Source organism: Columba livia, chromosome 7, assembly GCF_036013475.1.
Source record: "Columba livia isolate bColLiv1 breed racing homer chromosome 7, bColLiv1.pat.W.v2, whole genome shotgun sequence".
Lineage (NCBI taxonomy): Eukaryota > Metazoa > Chordata > Aves > Columbiformes > Columbidae > Columba > Columba livia.
The window spans coordinates 20,151,806-20,174,918 of record NC_088608.1 but is presented as its reverse complement, the minus strand read 5'-3'; the positions used below and the strand labels follow the sequence as shown (position 1 = coordinate 20,174,918).

At 37.3% G+C, this 23,113-nt stretch overlaps 1 protein-coding gene across 1 annotated transcript in view; it reads right to left on the bottom strand.

Moving 5' to 3' along the window:
* XIRP2 (xin actin binding repeat containing 2) overlaps positions 1-23,113 on the bottom strand; it is a 60,772-nt gene that overhangs the window by 7,134 nt on the left and 30,525 nt on the right. Inside the window, 7 exon segments of the mRNA XM_065069775.1 lie at positions 7,651-9,156; positions 10,116-10,249; positions 14,497-14,692; positions 15,242-15,321; positions 15,645-15,752; positions 20,110-20,181; positions 21,822-21,986. Of these exon segments, the coding sequence (XP_064925847.1) occupies positions 7,651-9,156; positions 10,116-10,249; positions 14,497-14,692; positions 15,242-15,321; positions 15,645-15,752; positions 20,110-20,181; positions 21,822-21,986 (2,261 nt within the window).

Here is a 23,113-nt window from a genome sequence, read left to right as displayed (position 1 = left end):
GGAAATACTATTTTTAGAAAAATAATTTCAAGACTTGAATCAAGGGAGTAATTATTCCTAATATAAAGCAGTCCAGCAGTCCATAAAGCCTGGTATTTTCATTCTGGGCTTTGAGAGTTTTCAGAACTTTCAAGTGGATTCAGATTTTTATTTTCCAGAACTCACCCATTGTAATTGTATTTGGCACATATGTATGTATGTATGTCATCAGCATATATATTAAAGGAAAATTAAAGTTTCATAATCAAGCACTCACATGTTAGCAAATGGTAAAATTAAGGTTGTCCATTTGACCGTATTTCGTGACCCTATGAATTATGAGAAATTTAAAAAAAAAAATTTGGTCACCTAATAATGAATCAATAATATAGTAGATATTAGTAAATATAGCAATACATGTACACAAAAGCAGAACAAACTCAGTAAAGGTACAGGAGGTATAGAGTTTCATTCTTTAACCACCTTTTCTGTGTAACCAAGTCTTCATTTGCAAAAAGCATTCCTACCAAGTTCTCGATGAATGGTAATTGGAAGCTACTAAAGAGGATCATGGTAATTCCACTCTGGCACTGAGTGCAGGTTTCTTCCATTCATATACAGGTTATGTATCAGTTCAGAAGGCATCTTACGGACAGGACACTGTTCATATAATGACACCTCCAGGAACATATAAAGGTGTTCTTGTTTTTTGTCATAATACTTTGTTTTGAAGAAAACGATTTGGGCCTCACATTCTGGCCCAAGCACAGTACTCTTAGTGTCAGCAATCAAATTCCTCATGTTTAATTCTTTTTTTCTGCCTTCCTGTTTTTGAGTTTCTAGATGGAATAAGTTCCACACTGACATCAGTTGGTCTCTTGCAGAGGCAATGTGAGCACCTGAACATCTGCTGCAAACAAGTGCACACAAGGATCCATGTTACTTGAATGTCCCTTTGCCAAGATACAGAAATAATTTGAGGACATTGAACATCCCCAGTGAAACAGCAGTTCCTTAGTGTGATACAAGAAATTGACTGGACAGACGTGAAGTTATCACAGGAGATGTTCCCTAAGAAAACAAAACCTAACTGAGATTAGTCTTTATCGTCGTTACTGTAGAAATTAAAAAATAAGTTTTGTTCAGGGTGGCCATATGCACTTAAGGAATTTGTTTTGATTCATATATTATTTATTTTAGGTATTTGGGAGGTGATGTTGATTAAGTCCTTCACTTTTCATAAACTTGGTGCAGAACTTGAGAGTGGCTGTAGAAAGACACTGATGTTTCTCCTTGGTACTGGGACTGGTGCAGGACTGGCGAATACAGATTGTCTTCATGGCTCCTCTCACCTTCCCTCCACAATAGACCATAATAATCTACTTTATCAAACGGAAATAGCCAGAGCACAGAAACATAATGCTCTTTACTGCTGTGTCATCTCTGTCTCTTGGAGGTGATCATGAAATTTGTACCTGGTTAAAGAAAATTGTTTTCTGGAGTGCTGCAGTAGTGTTGAAATGTCATCACAGAACATAAATGTCTGGAGACCTAATCCCAGGCTCACCAAATTTGTTGGAAGCTATTCAGCAGAATTTTATACAGCTGAGTTTTCTTACACATGCTTTCACAAATGAGGAAAATTATCCTGCTTCCTTTTTTTTACCCCTTATTTTCTTCCCTTGCTGTCTATAGTGCACATATACTTTATTTAATGAAAAAAAAAATAGGATGCTGGACCACTCTGCAGTATGTTGCTTTATAACATTAATATTTCCAAATATAGCTTGCCATACATTATTAGCCAAATGTTCATATAATGACACCTCCAGGAACATATAAAGGTGTTCTTGTTTTTTGTCATAATACTTTGTTTTGAAGAAAACGATTTGGGCCTCACATTCTGGCCCAAGAAGCTGAGTCCATGCTGTTTCTGTTTTATGGCATGCTGTCGGCACGTATGGCTGCCAGAGCCCATTCAAGCTATTTTTCGGTACCTTCTCTCCAGGTGCATAAAAACCTCTGCCCACTTTGGCAAAATAGTTTCCTCACTCAAAGCCACCAAGATTCATTCTGTAGCCTTCAATACAAGAATACTATCCCAACAAATTAGAACAGCAGCTTCAAGGATACAATAAAGAGATTCTAAACAGCATATTACTGTATATGTGCTATTTCCACTCTAATATTGCTTTATGACAAGCTGTACAAAACCTCTTAAGATTGGAACTGCAGAATTGCTTTTTGTGACCAACTATACATGCTGAGTTCGTAGCTTTCTATTTCTTCCTTTTTATATAATATCGTGTAGAGATCCTAACTGTGATCACAGAGAGAAATAGGAACCATATTCTGAGTGGTAAGAAACTAATTAGTTATTATTTTTGTTATAATATATGCACCAGTATTACAAATAGGATGCCATAATCTGGTTTACCAAACATTATATTGAAGTACTTTCTTTACCGTTCCATCTCCTCATGGTACAGCTATACCTCCATTCACCCTTAATTTTTTAACTATTTCACTTTTTGTACTGAAAAGTGATCTTCCTTTTTTTGTTGAGAGGTGACTTTCTTTATCATGAAATTAAATACTTGTTTGTTTTTTCTACAGTGGGGGTGACTGGAAAAACAGCCTTCTTTTCTGTTTGGAATACGCAGTTTCTGTAGGGAAGGAATAGCTCGCTCATAGGTACCTGTTGTGATAGAACGTTATTCCACGTCAGTATCTGTCACACGTATCATTACATCAACCTAAAAGTAATTTTCAATGGATACTGATAGTGATGGTTACTGTGTTGGGAGCCAAAGTGGGTTTGAAATTAGCTGTCATTTCTTAGATGTCCCTTTAAGGTTTTTCTAGGATGTTGGGTTTTGTTGTTGTTTTTAGTCCAGATTATGAGATTTTTAAAAAATCAACTGCTGCAAATGTATGGTAGCTTTTTCATGTCCTTTTTTTAATAAAATTGTAATGTACTCAGTTAATGAAAAACACATTGACAATATATGTGAAGACTGTTCTCTTACTCTCTCCCACACCCTACCCTAAGAGAGGGGAGGTGAAGAAAGTATATGAAATAGGTCCATGGAGAGGCAAGACTTAGATTTTTTTTCACCTCTTCTTGAAGCAATACACAGTTGCCTTATTTTTTGTTTAAGGACTATACTCAAAATTCAGATCTTTCATGGTTAGATTGTCACTTAATGTTTTAGAGAGCCCAAAAGTAAGGTCAGCCTGATTATGTTCCTAAGCCCACTTTAACACAGTTCATCTCTTTAAAACATTTAAAAATGCTTTTCATGTCAAAATCATCAAATGTAACCACATACAAGGTGAAATGCTGCTCGTGAAAGTCAGTAAAGTTCATCCAGAGGATTTAACTTAGGTACCTCTTAATGGATGAAGGCATGGAAAGAGACAGAGGTTTTAATCTGTCTCTTTTTGACTTACATGTTTTCCCGTTTTTGTGAGTGTACCCAGGGTAGTTAATGTTTTTGCAATTATACCTAACGGTTGTAGGTGTACTTGACTGAAGTGACCCGAATCTTATATCAGTAATTCTGATAATTATCCTGCACTTTGAAAATAATGCCTGAACTATAATTATTTATGGAAGAGATATTTCAAGAAATGTTCTGTGTTAGAACCGTCCTTAGTGTGGTTTTAATGTCCATGATCAGCACTATGTCTTTTAAGATACTAACGTAGTTATGTCTATTAATATGTATGAAGGAGATAAATGCTTAACAGAAGACAGACAAGGTAAGTACACTTTTTGCGGTAATCAAACGTTTGTTTTCAGCAAGCCCTTCACCCAGGAGGAGTCCACTTCAGCAGTATAGTAAAAGTGTTATTTAGGTGCCTCTATATTTTTCAGGATGCTTCTGACTTTACAAAGACTCCAAAGGGATCAGTTGATATGCTGCATCTATAAAAACAATTTAAGTAGCTGTAAGTAAGTCTTTGTGCCAATTATGTTAATGAAGCTGTAAAGGGACTGCAGATTTAGAAGTCCTCTAAAGTCCAGTGCTGGCCCAGCAATTCAGAAGCTCCTTAACAAGACATTAAATCAGGCTCTTTAATCTCTCTAATTGGTGCTTTTGAGTAAAGGAGAATACGTGAACCCTGGTGTGTTCTAAAAGCAGTAGAACGTCATCACTAGCCAATAATATGTGGTGAAAATAGATTTCTCACACCACAAGTCCCTGAACTAAATAATGATGTGAAGAAGTTTCATTTCAGTGCTACCTGTCAGTGCAGCATTGCTGCTGAGCAGTGCTTGGCTGCAGCTGTGCTGGAAGTGGATCAGCTCTGTCCTCCATGGCTGTAAGGTCCTGTTCCAGGGAACTGCTGAGTATCCCATTGATGAGCCAAGGGGTGAAACCTGGGAGCAGCAGGGAGAAGTTGTCCTGCTGAGAGAACAGGGGATTGGGACGCCCATTCCTCACAGGAGCCATCAAGCCTCTCCTCACAGAATGAGACTTCTACAAATTGATGACGGGTTATTTTAACTTGGGTACTAAAACTTAGCCTATAGGTTAACTTGAAGATATTTAAACTTAGAGCAACTTTCTCTCACCCAAGTACAGCTCTAATGGATGCTGTTTCTTTTAAAACCATAAAGACACCCTCCTTGGCTGCAGAAAATCCATGATATTGCCAAAATGTGTGAGGCTTTGTGGCAGCTGAGGAGTTACTATTCATTTAGCATTTAATTTAAAGAAAACCTGCAAGGTTGCTACTTTCTAGCTACAGCTTTTATCCCCATCTCACTTTCAGCTGCTCTATGTATTCTCTCCAGAGTGTGACTTCTGTAGTGGTAAGGTGTGTATACACTAGGGTGACTCAGGCATACACCATCTCCCATCTTTTTTGCTTTATATGGGAGTGTAAGACCAGCACAACTCAGTGAGTTCCAGCCTTATCTTGTCTCTCATTGTTCCTGCTCTAAGCTTTTGGCCCTTCTACTTCATTTTTTTTCAGATTATTTACATTGTTTTGCAATTTTTTATTACCCACGTCTGTTAGTTTTCTATAACAGGTTTACAAGGTGTCATCCTTATGATTTGTGTAAGAACTCCAAGACAGTATGATGGGACATCTGGCTTGTGTTTCAAAGAAATAATTATGCGGTATTATTTAATTTTGTCATTAACATTCATCCTCACTACTGGAGGAAGACAAAAAGCCATCCACTGAGAGAAGAGAGTTCAGCGCTAATGAGTCCGCAAGAGGAAGGCTCTGCACTCTTGTGGCTGTCCCATGCTAAGCAGGATCCCGGTCAAGGAATATCCAAGGAGATATTTGCCCATACAGTCTGTCACTTCTGTATGTTGATGTTATGTATTATTCCCACTGGGAATATAAATGTCCCCACAGTCCTGCTTTTTTCTAGTATTTCATCAAAGCCTTTATTTCATCTTTACTTCATCTCTAGCTAGCCAAAGGGAGCATTTTTGGTAGTGTTTTTATTTTGTTTAGGGGAAGCAGAAAGGTCTGTATTTTCAAATGCATTAATTTCTTGGGGTAAAAGAGTTTCATTGTCATAACTCATATCTGTCACTCCTCTAAATTGTAGGATGTATGTTTAAATTCATTAGAACGTGCAAGAGAATGAAAACTCTCACAGGACTATACTTCAGGTACAAATGTTTTAACCATACTAGCTTTGCAATTGCAGTATTAACTTGCATATGATCACATGTATGTGTACATAAGCAAACACCCACCATTTCACCCTCAACATCATTCCTCATTCCTAACTAATATAGTCAAAACTGATCTTATACCTAATAAGCAATTTTAGGCAATGGGAGAGATTTTAAAGTTTAGTCCCTGTAGAGCTCTAACTATTTTAGACAAATTCCATTGATTTTCTTCAGGCATGCGTTTTCTGAGATTTTGTTGTTTTCTTAACAGGAATTTTATTGATGTTATTTTTAGTTGTATTATCTACTCAAAAACAAACAAACAAACCAAAGCTATTCAGATCTATATACTAATCTCTGGGGCTTTTAAAAATAATTCATCATGGTTTCAACCAAATGGGCAGAGGGGGGGAAGAAAGAGAGAGATCTTGCCAAAATGGTTTTTGAATATTCATAATGGACTACAGGCTAATGCTTTGTAACAGAGTTACCAAACACAGTGGTATCTGAGGGCCTCACATGAAGGCTCATGGTTCTTCTGGCAACATTCTTTTCTATGTTTCTGCTTTGGATGAGACTACTTCAGAGAAGCGAAGCATGATGCATAAAGAGAAGGCTTCACTCTCTTGAAGTGTTGTGGAAGAAATACTGTGTATAGCTTTTCTCATGCGTGTATCCTTCTTAGCTGTTTCTGTGTAGGTATAGAAGAAGAGTCACATGCGGATGTCCCACTTACTCACAATATCGTTCCTTTGGGCAAGGAGTTGTAGTGCAGCAGTTATTTTGTTCTAGAACTCTGCACAATAACTGCTTAAATGTTTTAACATCAGTCTGTCTTTCCTATAAATTGCTCCAACACCTGTCTGTCAGACACTTCAGAAATTATTTTTAAAACTGTATTTTGATTACCCTTTCCTTTCACTCTGACAAACACTTTAAAGTAATTATTGCATGAAGAATTTCACAAACTGTTTAAGGGAAATCAAATGTATAAATTCATATTGAAAAAACTTCACAAAATACTTTTTTGCAAAGTGTTTCTTTATTATGCATTGTCAACAGTTAAATTATATGTTGCTTTTTCATGCAAGCTGGAATAGTGTTAAGAGAGCAAATGTTAATCCATAAACATGTTAAGGAAAATAGTGCTAAATGTGCATAAGTTTGTACAGGTTTAAATGTGAAACTGGAGAGCTGCTCCAGTTTGATGACTTTGATGACTTTGAATTGGTTAGTGAAACAACCACTAGTTTAGTTGTTCCCAAGCCTTGTTCCAGTTCTGCTTAGGATGTTTGGGTTTATCCTGTGTTAAAATTTACACAATTTTTATTTTTTTCTATCATGCAATATAATACCATAGTAGCAGCTCTAGAAATACAGCAAAACAGGACTATTCGCCAACCTGTTGTGGTTACTATTCAATGAGTCCGTTTCAAACTAAGTACTGCATGATATTGGGGGAAAACAAAACAAAATAAAACCCGAAAACCCACCCAAATCTTCTAGTATGAGCTAACACAACAAATGTTCATGGTATGTAATGGAGCAACAGCTCAGTTACAATAATAACAACACATAAGAAAAAAGCTATGGATTTTTTTTTCTTGTTTTGTGCACACCAGGTGCTTCACATCTTAATTTGATACAATTGATAAATATCTAAATTGAATTATCATGTTTATGCAGGGCAGTCATGTAGTAAAATAGTTCTTGCAATGTTCAGGAACTTAGATAAGTTGTTTTAATTAGACTGAAAACTATTTTTTTCATCTTTCTTGCCTTAAATATAAACGAAGTAAATAAAGTCTGAGTAATTGACCATATGTAATACAAATTTTCATATGTAATCTCTGAATATTAAACTCTTCAAGAATATAAAATAACTGGACAGAAGAAATACCTATTTATGATATACTTAATGATGAGTGACAGACGTAGCTGTTTTATGAATTTTCATCATAGACTCTTTTTATTTTAATTTGTTCTTCTGCAGTGAGCTGTCTGAACTTGACTTTCTCACCTTGGAATGATGGAACATCTTGCGCTGAGTAAATCTAAGCTTGTGTTTATGTCATTCATTGACACTTTGATTATTTCACTTTCTTGACAGGCATTAATACCATTCAGTTCTATATAACAATTCCCATGTTCTTTTGAATGTGGGCTGCAGGACCTTTCGGTTATGTCTGTAGAGTCTATTAGACTAGAGTCTAAAAACAGGTTGCCTTTTTTAAGAAAAGATCTTTTCAGAGTGTCAGATGAAATAGTATGTACATTTTTGTTGCGTTTTCATTCTTCTCCAATGCATACAAAGTCAGTATCAACAGGGAATGTTGTATTAGTTGCTTCCTTTAAAACTAATGTGCTGTTAGTACAAGATTTCTGACAAGTGATGTCTTTATTAAATTGAGCAAGACTGTTAGAGGTAACAGCATCTTCATCTTCTGAGTTTTGTTCGTCCCAAGGAACAGTTACGGGATTGCTAGAATAGCTCTCATGGGGTTCATACATCTCAAATATTTCTTCATTTCCAGACCGACACGGCAGCACTGTAAAGGCATGCTGTGATCTGGTGCAAATTGCATGGCTGAACGCTGTCGTTGGCTTAGAGGTAGCTGAGAGAGCTGTTTCCTGCCTGCAAATGTTTGCATGTGAAAAAGTGGCATAATTGTTATTGTTATTGCTATTCAATCTGAATTCACTGTGATTCTTTTGTACTGTTATGTCATCGATGTTAGTAACCTGTACAACTTCTGAATCATCAGTTTCATTAATTTTTGTCTCTTGCTGCTTCCCATCACTATGCATAATCACATTACCACCTTCATTAATATCCTTTCCACTTTCCTCTTTATTCTGTGATCCTCCTGCTTTATTCAGCTTATCTTGCACATTCCCAGCTTCCTCATCTTTGCCTTTATTGCCCACTTCATTTTTCTTTGCTGTACAGATATTTTTAGCTTCTTTTTCAGACAGAGAGCTAAAGGATGAATGTTGATTTTGTTTTGCATTTGCAGTGTCATTTTTATTTTGCTCTCTCACAGCATTTTTTTCATCAGGATCCTTTTTATTGCCCAGAGGTTTACTTGTATGTAAACTAGAACCTTCTTGAGCAAAACCTTCTGGTGGCCACTTTGGCTTATTTACTTTAGCCACTTCTTCAATAGAAAATGTTTTCTTAAGTGTTGCATCATCTGTTGACGGTGGCCATGTCATCTTTAATTTACCTCTTTCTGTGTTTTTTTTCAAATTATTATAAAAAATATCAGAATCAATACCTTCAGTACCTGAGTACAGGTCTTGATCAATTTCTGTTATTGGTTTAGGATCAACAGGTATACTATTAATGGGATTTGTTTCTTCAGCACGAATATTGCCAACTGAGCTACACTGATCTTTAGAATTCCATAGTTCTTTATGCTGCTTGTGTCCAAAACCTTCATCATAATTTCCTTTTGATTTGAAAAGTTGTTTAAAATGGGGTTTGCAATATATTTTTCCATGGAGAGATGCATAATTTCCCAAGCTGCCAAACAAAAGAAAGTTTGTTTTATACTTCTACATGTCATAAATCTACAAGGAATTTTACACTTAGTGTTTCCAGTAGCCCCATGTGACAGTGTATATAAAGACAGGAAGAGCAAAAACACCAAATTCAATGTATTGGCCAATTCTGACACCGGCCCCCCACTCCCCAAGTATCTAAACCATTTAACTGCAAATTCCCATGCTAAAATTAAAAACAGTCATGCTTTGTGATTTAAGAAACAACATAAGAATCTTCAGTTGTTGCACAGCATAAGCTTTGGATAGGAATGTTCCACAGCACTTTCGGGTTGTTGTGATCCTTTTTTTCATCATCTTCGAGGCTGAAGCCTCTATTTTTCTACAAAATAGGTGGACAAATTATAGTGCCAATATTCTTTAGCTTTTGTACAAATTACGGATATTTGTGTTTAGTTATATTTGGGTTCTGTTCCTAAATGAAGGAAATGTGTGCAACTAACCTCAAAGGTGTTAAAATCAGAACTGTTAGCCTTTGCAGTCTGATAGAGCAATAAATACTGCATTTCATATAAAGTTTACAAGAGTGGTTTGTTAATAGAGAGATCCATCATAATTCATCTTATGGTTGAGGAAAAGGGAGAGGGAATTTGGTCTGTGTTCAGATGTCCTAAATTCCAGCCAAGTTTGTGTCTGATGCTTCCTGTTCATAAGCTGTCCTGAAGGTCAGGAACAGTCAGTAGGAAGCAATATGCAGAAGAATTTGAAAGGTGGTGGATGAAGCGGGTATTTAAAGAATTAAGAGGACTTGTTCCACGGCACAGTGCAGATGTCAGTAGCAGAGAAGAAAAGGAGAACCCAGGTTGCTTCCCTGTCAGCCCAGCATACTACAGGCTGAATAGCCCAATTGAAAATAATTTCACAGTCTGTATTTATATTCAAATGCAGAGTTGTATGACTGAACATGCTGTTACTTCTTACCTTAATTGGCTGCCACAGTGGTGACATCGGAAACATGATTTATGAAAATGCTGCTTGTCGGCAACTAGGCATTCCATTGGGTAAACTCTCTGTTGGCAGAGTCTGCACGTTTCATTTTCTTGAATATGCAGCTTCTGGAAACACATATTAAAAAATTAAGAGTTAATGTAAGCCACATGTTTTGATTTATTTTAACTGTATCAGTCCATATGTTTTGTTAAAACTGTAGTTTTCTTTATCCATTAACGGGCATCTCAGCTGTCAATTTTAAGGCTTCACTTTTGTTCGACAGTAATACTTCAAAAGTGAAAAACTGCTCATCTTTCCCTTTTTAGAAATCCATACACTTGAAAGGACCATTCACTTCCCTATACCAGGTACAATATTTCCCATTTATTTGTAATAACTATTTATTTTGTGAAATGAGATAGGATAATAAAAAGGTATACTAGTAGAAGTGGAATTGAGTAAAATGTATGGATAATTTTTGAATCGGCAATGGGATTTAGACATCAATAAATGGGGCAGGAGGAAGTTTTGCTTAATCATGCCAAAAGCACGTTAAGGATTTGCACTGCTGTGATAACCTGCAGAGTATACACTCATATGGTCCAGATATGCTAAGAACATAATTGTGATTTTTAACAATTTTCATTTTCAGATCTTATACTTTCTTCAGTTAATTTTTAAGACTAAGTTAGCTATGATTATGTTAGCTAATTATATAAAATCCTTTCTTTTATGAAGTATAGTTAATTATAAAGGAAACGAGTTCTCTGTAAAGTACAAAGCATGAATAGAAGGTTTTTCATACTGGTAAGGGGCAGAAGGAAATAACAGACTATCTGTTGGGCTTGCAAAAAATGCATGCTGCTCTCCTGCCTTCATTTCTGAATTGCAATGAAAATTGTGCTAGCAAATAGGGTCAACCAAATAACTGCTAGTATATTTCCATTGACAATAGTAATGCCCCTTGACATCAGCACAAGATTTGACCCCTTTCAGTATTTTGTCAGTGAATGAATTCCTTATTTTGCTTTGTTTGCACCCCAGCTTTGCTTCACCTGTTAAACTGTCTCTACCTCCACCCACAGGTTTTCCTGCTTTTTACTCTTCTGAGCCTTTCTCCCATGCCCCTGTGGGGAGCGAGCGAGTGACTGGGTGTGGACTTCACCCAGGGCCAACCCACCACCTTAAGTATTTTGTTGGACCACTGCCAGACAGTGCCTCATTTTACAGGTTCACAAGCTACGCATGTTTAATGCTTCTAACATGAACCAAGGTAGCACCCTTGTCAGTGCGCAGAGCTGGCAAACCCCAAGCAGAGCTTTCTGTTTAGGAGTTAGGCAGGTACAGGAGCGTTCAGCATTGTTCTGCCAGTTTCATTGCTGTTCAAGCGTCAGCATTCTGTTCATGTATTTCAAATGGCTAAAGCGATGGTAACATCTGGTTTTCATGCAGGACCCTATCCATATTCGTTGCCCAAAATAGATGCACTAAAGGAGAATGTTGATGTTCATCCTGCAACAGCATATGTAATATTTTCTAAGTTTCAAATATATAACTTTGCAATGTAAATACTACTTCATTGTAGTTTTTAGGTAACACATGCACCGTGTGGAAGAAGGTATGTTCTATTTTCAATGTTTACTTCATATTAATATATAAATATTCGTGTATATATTCACATACTTAATATATTTTAAAACTTTGCTTCAATATGAAACAAATAACAGGCTCAGCTTTTTGAGGGATACTGAGAGGCTCTGCTTCTTGGTGATGTGAAACCTGGACTTTGCCATAAAGTAAATGGGTTTGCTCCCTATATTCAGACTTGGGCTGTATCAACTGCTAAAATCACCCAGCAGGAAAAAGCAGAATTTTTAAAAATTGCATGTTAATTGTAAAACATTTTAGTAATTTTACTCAAACAGGAAACCCACTGAAACATGGTACACATTGTCTTAAGTCACATCTTGTGCTTTAATAAACTAAAAACAGGTGTGCACGAAACATGACCATTATTTTATCTCTGGAGTTATTTTATACAGACAACATTTTACCTCAGTTAGGAGGATGTTGCATTAATTTTAAGCATGAGAAATCAGGTGCATTCTGTGCATATTTTCTAGCATATTTATGTTTCTCAAATACAGTAATGCTATTTTTATTTTAATATCTACTTTTATTTTAGTATACATTTTTTATTTTTATTTTGCTCTACGTAATTCTTTAGGATAGGTCTCGTAGCATTAATCCTCATAATGGTGGAAGAAGTAGTAGCTAGAGGCTTTCACAATAGTTTCTGCATCTTCAGCTTCTCAGCTTTCTGGTCTTAATAGAGATCTATTTGAATTTCTACATCATATTTTTGTTGTACTTGCTTATTGTTGCCATCAAATTTGGAATCAGAAAGTATGCTTTGCTCCAGTGTTACAGGGGCTGCTGCATCTTGTGCAGGACTTTGAATCTTGCATGTTCGATTTTTGTGACTATGTTTTAGCTGGACTTAATTCTCTGAATTTTCTATGTGCCAAGGCTGTGTTTCAACTGTTTTGTTCTGCACACAGCACTACTCATATTTTCCTCCACTGAGATTCCATGGACCACTTTAATTTCCACAAGGTGCTTGTTGGTCACAGGTAAAGGCTGCATTGCTAACGTTCAGTGTGCTATTCTGACATGCCTCCTTTCAGTGTCTTCTCTATGGACAGCTTCACTCTCCAGTCTGTGACCAAAGTTGCCTCTGATAACAAACAGTGGCTGAGGTTCAAAATGTTTTCTGCTTCTCTTCATAATTCCTTTAAGATTTTTCAGCTCAGACCTCAGCTGCAAAAGGTTAAGGACGTCCACTGGGTACAGCTGCCCAAGTTTATCCAGGTTCTGTGCTTCCAGAATGTGCCTCAGAGTCTTTATAGCACCACTAGAAACTTCTTGGATGCAAGTTTCATCTGTTGGTTGTTCTTCATCGTGGTAAATTTTATTTGTAGAGTCTAGTGGCTGCATTTCTAACATCCACGAAACTGCGGGAACACCTCCTGTAACTAGTGCAAGAGCCTTGTCCATAGTTCCTACAGAGCCTGAAGTGGTGCTTCAAGAACCTGGGTCTGAAACATCCAGGCTATGGATTTAACATTTCCACCTGCAATGGTTTCCTGGTCTGCAATGCTTCTAGCTTTGTTTGGGTCTAAAGGGTCGTCTTTAATTGAAAGGAAAGGCTGCTTCTCAAAGACCCAAGGACCTCTCCTCTCTGGATTTCACACCACTGTAAGGATTGTTTTTCTGGTCTTGTGAACATCTGAATGAAGAAGGCAAAGCCTTATCTAGCCTGCTGCACACCTGCCATCATATTCTGTGTTCCAGGTTCAGCAGATAAAATATTAGAAGCCTCATTCAGGTAATGTCTCTCTAAGTGGAAACATTTGTATAGTGTAAATGTCTTAGTTCACATAACTGCTTTGCTTTGGGTGCATATCTGTGGAGACAGTGGGCTTGGTTGGGGTGCTGGATGATTCAGCGGCTTGGGAAGTTGCTGTCATTTCCAATGGAGCTTTTGCATAAGTAGTGGAAAACTTTTCTGTGCTTCCACAGTCATGGGATCCTGGAGCAACTCATTGCAGAAGTAGCAGTTACATCCTGTTTTTCCTTGGTGTAGAAGTTTCCTGTAGTGTGTGTGCTGAAGTAGTAGTGTGGAAGATGGACTAATTGTTGGAGGCAATGTAATTTCCTGGTACATATTTTTCATCTTTAGGGAACAGAAGAGGTTGCTTTGTTTGTTTGTTTCAAGTATAGTAACACAGAAAACAATTTTTCTGTTCTTCACAAAAGCTAGTTCTGCCACAGTCCAAGCAATAGGATTATAATAAAATCTGGAAAGACACAATCCATCAGCTATTGCTCAAAATGCGTAAAACCAATCTTTTGAACTAAGAGCTGTGCTATTTGCACCATAGAATATATGTGAAAAGAAATGTAGAATTCATATAAATTGCAAAAGGATGATTGAGCAGTCTTAGAGTTTTTGCTGCAACAAATGCAGACTTTGCATTATAAGCATAATGTAGAGTTATGCTGTGACTTCTGCTTATCTTCATTTCTTCTGAATGTGACATTTTCTACGTTTTTGAGAATCTCTGGTGACAGAAATTATACATATTTACAGATTCAAAACAAGGAAAGAGGAGATTGTATTCAGCAGAGTAGGGCAGGAATGCGAAAGTTTTTAGAAAAGTCTACTTATTTATGTTTCTCACATACTGTACTTGTTGAGCCTTCTAATGCACTTCATATTACATTATGTGCACTTAATCACAGTTAGTAAAAATATAAATTCAGACTGCGTGATGGACTAATGTCTTAATGTCTCATTAAAAGCACAGACCTTTACTTCTTTTGCAGGTGTCACAGTCTCTCTGTTGGGGTGAACAGCCTTTTCCTGAGCTGTCCTTTCAATCTGCTGTTTTAAAATCTGTGTTACAGTCTTTGAGAGCTCTTCGTTCTGAGCTGCATTCGTTACTGCAATAGGAACAAGAATAAAAAGGATTGTTTTTCCGCCATCCTGTATTTTATGAAATTGACTCGATCAGTGAATCATAAAACATTATTGTATTAAAAAAAATCATACTTATCCTTGCAAAAGTCTAGAAAATCACTTGATTGTGAACAGAAATGCATGGAGAGAGCGACAGAATAGTTGTTGAGGGAGATGTTATCACCTCCTGTTTTGCCATTCCTGTGGGGTGTTGGGGGGGCTAAAGGTTGACTGGGGTCTGTGGGATAATATAATGCGGGAATTCTAATACCAGGACTAAACTGCGGCAGCAGGGCTATTCAGTTCAGCAATAAATTGTAACCTTCTCATCCACAATTTTGTAAATACATGGGCTCATGATTGCCCATGTTTTTCAGATAATTCTTCAAGTCCTCAGTTCTTTTAAGCAACTGAACACGTATTTAAAACCACTTCCTTATGCGAAAGCCATTTCTCCAACTGAATTCTGAACTTGTTTCTTAAGTTCCATTGAAGTAAATGAACTTGGAGTAATGAGCATTTTCATGTTTGTATGATAAGAGCAGTACGTTGACATTCACCACTGCTCGTTAATGAGCCTTTATTCTTACGCTACTTCTTACCTGTTTCATCAGTGTGCTGAGTGAATGTAGAAGCCTTTTTTATCTCCTGAATAACTTGCTCACGATGAGAAACCTGCACAAAACCTTCACTTTACTACAGGATTTAGTGCAATACGTAAAAAATTTCCATAGTTCTGCAACTGTATTTAAAGTGTTACATCAAAGAAAAATATGAATGAAAACCTAATTAATTCATTACTGTGTTGAAACAATAATAAATTAAAAACACTTAATAAAACACCTTTAAAAATTATTGTGTGCCACCTAATGAGGGAGGCTGTCAGTAGAACATCCAAATCTTGCTGTACCAAGTGGTAAAGGAGGAAGAAGCAAAGGAGATGTGTATCAGCATCAGTATAATTGTCCAATGACATAATTATTAATTGATAGAGTTACCACTTGTGTTTGAGAGGCCTCCATTTGACTTTCTTTGGATGTCATTTCATCGCACTCAGCTTCCCTGGTGCTGGTTGATAGTGTGTGCTGAGTGCTGCTTGATGTTTCCTAAAGACAAATAAAAATAATCACACATTAACAGCTAATAGTAAATTGGATTTTTTTTTTCCTCTGAAGGGCTTTCACAAATTAGTTCTGATATAAGTGGTGTAACTAGAACAGTCATTTTAAAGCAGAGTACTATTGTTATTATGATTGATATTTGTTGCCATAAAAATTGGAACAGACTTTTTTATAACACAGACGATGTCAAATCATTTCTGTTACTGCGGCCAGATTTTGACCAGCAGATACGGAAAGTTGCGTGAATATGTACAACGTATAATTAGACTGGAAGGTGACTAAGAAGACTGGTTCTGGCTTTATGTGCTGTGGTGTCAACTTGTTACCTGTCAGCAGGCATGACGCTAATGCAGCTTTCTAAAAGGAAGTATAATAATATGTCTGTGTAAGAGATGCTGACTTCCTGCATATGCTTTATACAGCTTTTCCAATGCAAAAATCGTGCTGAATTGCACTTGTGAAAAATATGACTCGTAGGCTGACCAGAAGGTCCTATAAAATGTACAGGCTAGCATTGTGTCTACAAGTCTGACAACTGCAGTGTAATAAAGAGAGCATATAGTTGAAATTTTAAAGCATTGTCTGAGATGTCCATATCAACTAATTCCTGAAGTTATCTATGTTTAGTTTGACTCCAGATGCTAGCAGTGATTTGTTTTTGTGTTTAAAACCTGTCCTGGAACCTGTGTTACATCACATTACCTGTGTCCATGTAGTATTTGGAGATTTAGTGATTGAAGACATAAATCCTAAGGATTGACATTATTAACGTATCAGTTCTGTGCTTCCTCTCTCTTGCACACTAGCGTGCACACAGAGACATCTAAGAAATAATTTAATTCATGTCAGATTACATGTTCTTCTTCATTTAGAAGGAAGATTTTCTATTAATTTCTGCTGATAATAAGCTTTCAAATGGAAGGACCTTCTGGTCCCTCCAGCAATAGCTTTGCAAAGCGTTCAGTGTAATGTGGCTGTGAATGGAGGCAGCACTGTGTTTCTGAGATTGCTGCTGTGCATCTAGTGCAACAGAGAGCTGTAACCTTCCTGTGTCTCAGATTCTGGCACCTCCTTGAAATGCAGCTAATTGTGGGGCAAGGAATTAACTCTCTCCCTTAATCATCCCTTCTGGGACTTATTCCACCTTCAAGCTAAGGAATGCTTACACTGCTTGCATCTCCACTAACATTTCTGCTGAATCAGTTCAGGGACACATCCCCTGCCTGGCCCATAGTTTCTGCTGTGCAGTAGGCAGCAAGGGCTCAGAGGTTCTACGGCAAAGAAACAACATGCATTTCCTTCGTGGGCTTTAGAATTTCTCCTCCCGCTCTGTGCTGACAAATCAGATGTTTCAACTGTAAGATGAATTAAAAACATATGAACAAAAGGTAGAATAAATTTACTGTTTACTGGCCCCGGAAATGCTTTAGTGCATTACCAGTATCAAAATTAATTGTATCTACTGCAAAATTTGAACTGTCAAAGTGGGGTGAGGCATGAGAAGAGCAAGTCAGAGCATGGTTTAGATTCGCAAGTTCTGTATGTATAACCGGTGTGAGGGAGTCACACGAGGAGACTCAAGCCAACCCTGTACCAAGTTGAAAAGAGGCAGTTCAAAGATAATGAAGTGCAAATTTTTCCATCTATTTTCTGTTTAATGACTATGTGTAGGTGTATGTATAATATGCCTTTTATATGGATATGCTTTTCAATATATTTATGCATATATATGCCATTTTTGTTTAAGATATGCTTTTCTGTTCTAATGTGCATGTTTTAGATATGTAAGTCAAGCTCTCATTACTGGAAAAGCTCATTCATGAGACACAAAATATGTTCATGATAGTCATTATGTGTCCTCTGAATGGTATGGGGTATTAAAAAGAAATATAATTAGGCTTTATGTAGTCAGGAAGCAGATTTAATCTGAATGTCACTACTGCTTTATTGCTGTAACTTTGGTACTGCTTATGAAGTAGTTGCCATATTGCGAAAGATTATAATCGTCTAATACGACAGCTATGGCTCTCTAAAATGCAGCCTAAATATTATGAGCCAGATTTTGACAATATAATTACATGGCCTTTCTCTGGCCGTGCAGGGAGGAAGAGGGACTTGGAGGTTATGCTCATGTTTGGGTGTCTGTCAAGATGGCTAATTGAAATTCCCGTGACAGAGGGTAAAATGCTACTTGTTTGTTTCAAACAAGTGGAGAGCAGGAAGACCTGTGATTTCATCTCTCCTCTGTAAGGCCAACTTTTGGATATAGGATAGGATATCCTGTAGGTAGGATTAATTTAGTCTACCCAAGTGGAGTTTGTGGCCTATTTTGTAGACCCCATAGATTTCTGATAATATTCCATAGAATTATTTAATGGTCTGCATGTGACAAGGTTGTTCTTATCCTATTAAGCCGGGTAAGTTGTTCCTCCAGTGCAGGACTGTGGCTGAAGATCATGATCTAGATTTAACACCAGTTAAGAGTTATGCTTGTGGGAACTCGATCCCTTTATTTGTTTCAGCGGGATACACAATTCCTGCTGTACTGTGTGTTATTAAGCAAGGTTATTTAATCACCCGCATCCTGCATGGCGGTGTCAGGAGGGAACAGCTGCCCTCCAGATGTGCAGGGGAGGACGACAGACAGAGAACACAAAGTCATTTTTGGTGGCAGAAATGAAAAGACAACTGTTACAGTTGTTTTTGCCGTGGCCCAAGAATCACCTTTCAATTACTTTTTCTTGTTTCTTCTGTGCCATATCATGAGTGAGCTTCAGAAAACACTGTCAGCTGGATGGTTGTTGGCATGCTTCTAGCTCAATGAATGGTTGGTTGCGGTCATTTTACTTTTATTTTGGACTTCTGTCGCCCTCCATTCTCTTCTGTTTGTTTCAAGTCATCCTTTATGGGGGCTGCTGGCCTTCCTATGCATAACTTTATGTTACTTAATACAAAGGGCTATAGTGTCCTGTTGTGTCTCTGGATAATAAGTCATTCTAACCTAAGACAATACTATTTAAAAATAAAGATGTAAATCTGAGGATAAGTCTGGATACATTTTGTTAGAGTGCATTTTTATGTAGGAATTCAGATTCTGTTACTGAAGAGAACTGTAATTGCTACACATGTTTTGTATGTTAGTGGCCCATACATCAATTTTAGTGCCTCTGCACTGCAATAATTTAGATTCTGTTCTGACAACAGAAAAAACATAATTTCCCTTTCAAAAATAAAATTGCTTTGAGGCTCAGAATATGTATGTTGTGTTATATGTTTATGTACATAAAACATGTATACAATTCTAGATATGTATGTATGTATTATTCAAGGGGATCAAATGGCCGAAAAGCTTGTGCAAGAACAAGCAAGCAGTTCATTCACTCACATTTGAAGCATATCAATTTTAGTTGAACCATACATCATGGTCATCATATAAGCTCTGTGGGAAGTTGGCTAATATAGTATTGTTTCTGTATTGGCATATTTAGAGCTTGCTGCTCTAAATGATCAGTATGGACAAACTTGCAGTTCCCTTTAGGCAGCAGTGGAAGTAAATTGTGAGCCTAAAGCTTCAGTTACAGAATTAGTAACAATACAATATAACTGACTGATTATTTACTTGGTGTAGATCTTAGTTTCTTTCTCAAAGCTCTGCATTTTTACTTATTTATGTTCTTGTGATGGTATCTGTGCATCAGTACTGTGAGAGTCTTGCAGAAATTTCTTAAAAGAACTTCACTTATCTGCACTTCATCTCTATGATTTGTCAGCCTTACTTTGTTGTATGCATATGCTTAGGGTGTTTTGGGCACTATGTGGAAGATTTTAACACAAAGGTAAGGTTTTCACCATTCACTAACACTCTCCTGTTATTCAGTCTTCTGCAATTGCTAGAAAATTGACATTCCTACTAGTAGCAATCTTAGAAACTTTGTCTGGAATGACCCTCAATGAAGGGGGTGTAGCTATACCTGTGTCACTCCTGACACATGATACTATATGGTAAATATATTCCACTCATCATTCCTATGTAGGAGGTTCAGCTCACTTGCCCAAAATGGCTTGTGTCTGACACTGGATAGTGAGGCTTTGCCTGAGCAGGAGCAGCTCACTGAGCTACTCAGCAAACCACGGCAGGCCAGCGTTTGCATAACTGTAACGCTGAAGCTCGTGACCGCTTCTCAGCTTGGTGGGCAGTGATAAAAGGCACTCATGATGCCAGTGGTCAAATTTAAGACCAGGTCTCTATATGGACGCTGGGTGAGTCTGTGGGCACATGGCAATTCCATGAGCAGTTTTCATTGCTCTTCACCACTTTGGACAAGAGCTTAGTGCATCCTACTGGCAATACAGCACCTTTCACAAGGAACCAATCTGCATTACAATGAAGAGAGCTATGGGTGATGGCTGTTGCCTGAGAAAAACAGAAAGATAAATAGTTATTATTTGCAATAAATAGTTATTATTTGCATATTTGGTGCCAATATTTTGAATGAAAAGAGATGCACGCCTTATGCAATAATTGAATATGTAGTAAAATGTTCAGCTATTTACATTACTGTTTAAAAAATGAATTGCTTCCTTATTTTAGCTTGGATTCATAGTTTGAATTTACCCAGATCTGGAGATCTGTCTTCAAACTACATTATTTCTCTGGTTTGCCCCAGGATTGATTCAGTGACCTTGAATAATCTTTCAACTACCTAAGTGTATAATCCCTTTTTCCGTGAGAGTGCAGTTACGTGAGCTAGAAATGGGATTTTACGGTCTTGCAGTAAGTTATTTAACCTGAATTTAAAGACTGTTCCATAAAGTCTGAGTGATTTTATTTCCTGTGAACGTGACTATTTCTGCTGATCATTTGAGAGAGCCCCCTCAACTAGCCACAGAGGACAAATACATGGGTAAGTGTGCTTAGAGGTCACATCTTTGTTGGTGAAGTGGAACCACCATAGTGGCTTTTTGGAGAACTAGATACCACTATTAGGCCAGCAAAAATGCATCTTCACATCACAGAAATGCAATTATTTGGTTCTGAGTAATATAAAAAGTCACATAATTTCTGTACACAGTTCTGCATTTCTTCATCGAGATAAATGGCAGCTGGTTTGGACCATGTCATCAGAAAAGTACGTGTACAACACTTCTTGTTACCAAGGATTATGCTCTGGTATGATTATGTCCAACTACGGGATTTTTCTGCTTAGTTAAAAATGCGTTAATACATCTGCAACAAACTCTGTTCTCCCCTACAAACTGGGGTTTTACTTGTTGTCTGTGCAAATTGTTGATATTGGTATTAATGTGTAAGAGATAAGAGGTGATTGGTAGATAGGATGATACTTATTAACATGAAAATGAACCTATGGCAGAATGTTGATGTGTCCTGTTCTACAAAGTTGCAGAGCAATATTGCTTAAAAATCTCTCCTAGAAGTGCAGGATGGTAAAGCAATTTACTGTGCCATTAGCATTTTTCAGAGTGCACAGGACAGATTGTGCAATGTGTTTTATTATAGAGGATTTCACATAGTCCAAAATCATTAACTCCTACAACAATTTTTCATGGTATATGCTAATGAAGTAATAAAATGTAAAGATCTTTTATCCAAAATAACACTTAGCTGCTGCTTTGTTCTACTTTTATGTAGCATCTGGGTTCTTCTGTGCAATTTTTGATCTGTTTAGGGGAGCTGATTAGATTTAATTCAATGGAAGTAGGAAACTCCTTTTGAAAGAGAATGGCTTAACATCACATCAAGTGCAATATGTGCAAAAATATCACCATGATACTTGATAATTAATTACAGTCTTACCAACAAGGTTCAGTGTAAAATACTGCTATGGTACTAATCTGCTTTACTCATCTATTTGCTCGAAGTTTAGTATTGTCTATATTGAGTGTTCATCTGCATAAAAAATATGATTCCTGTAGTATATCTCAAAGAGAAAATGCTATGATTATGAACATTAAGGAAATACCGTAGTCAGAATGAAAACACTTCAGTGACGCAAACACTCATATTTTTTCCTCAAGCTATCTAGCAGGGCTTACCCCAATTGTTAGTATTAAGAATGCTGTTGTTACCTGTACAGATGTGCGCAGCTGCTGGTGCTGAGCAAAGGCCTTTTGTGAAGAGGTCTTCTGCACTTTCTCAAATTGTTTCCTCACTGCTGCCAGGCCACCAGGCACAGTACAGAACTTGGTTTTCTCTGAAGTCTAGAGTGATAAAATAAGGGCAGTTGTTTTCCATTTGAACTAAGAATGTACTTCTATAAGCTGATTTTTTTAAAGTAGTTAATAACAGTATGCCATAATGCTTACAAATTTGAAAATTCTATAGAAAATTTGGAAACACTTGGTTATGTCTGGAGCCTCCTATAGGCAGCTTCTGTTGATGTAATCTGTAAACTGTACTTCTTATAACAGTACTAGAATGAAAATTTCAGCATTTGAGCTTATTAATCAGTATGCAGAAAATAAACCACCCAATAATTAGAAATAGCCTTGTAATAAAGGTTACTAAGTAAACTTAGGTTTAGTGCTTATACCTGATGAGTAAGTAAGCAGATAATAAAAAACAGGTGGTTTTTTTTCCCCCCTGTGATGAAGGTGGCACAATTCTATGTGTACATGGATGTGTGAATGTGAAAAGTAATAATTTTAGTGTATGAACATTTCTGGTGCACCTTGCCAGCCATTTGGAGATGTTTATAAGGGGTAAATGCAGTTGCAGGTCCTTTAAGGAAATAAATTAATTCCCTTTAATGGAAACAGATATGCAGGTCCTTTTTCAGGCAACCATCCATTTCTACAAGAAATTGCAAGGACTTCCAGAGTGTAAATGGAGTAGTTCCTGTGTGCTCAACACAGTTAGCTTGGGTCAGGCTTCACGCAGTTCTTTTCTTCTTGAGAATACTAACTTCAGTGATCTTTCCAATTGCAGGAGGAAGGAATTGGAACCTTCTCAGCCAGCTGAACTGCAGGAATCTGCTCCAGACATACATGGGCAATCAGGAAACAAGGAAGTCAGCAGGCAGGAATTTGGAGGTTGGAAAACACCCAGACTCTGGTGAGTGTGGCTGTCCAAGGACCCTGAAAATCCCTTCAGCTGCTGCACACCACTTCTCCCAAGGGCAAAGTACAGGTAAGAATGGGAATCCTTCTTGCATACGACAAAGATGCTGGCTGGTGACAGCTGCACTGTAGTCCTTCCTTTGCGAGATACACTCTCTGATTTGACCCAATTTTCAGATAATCCTGACTGATAATTAAATGTGGTCTTGCTCTGTTTTAATAGATTATAAATTCTGGTAGCCAAATACTTTATGTGCTACTTGGTGTTA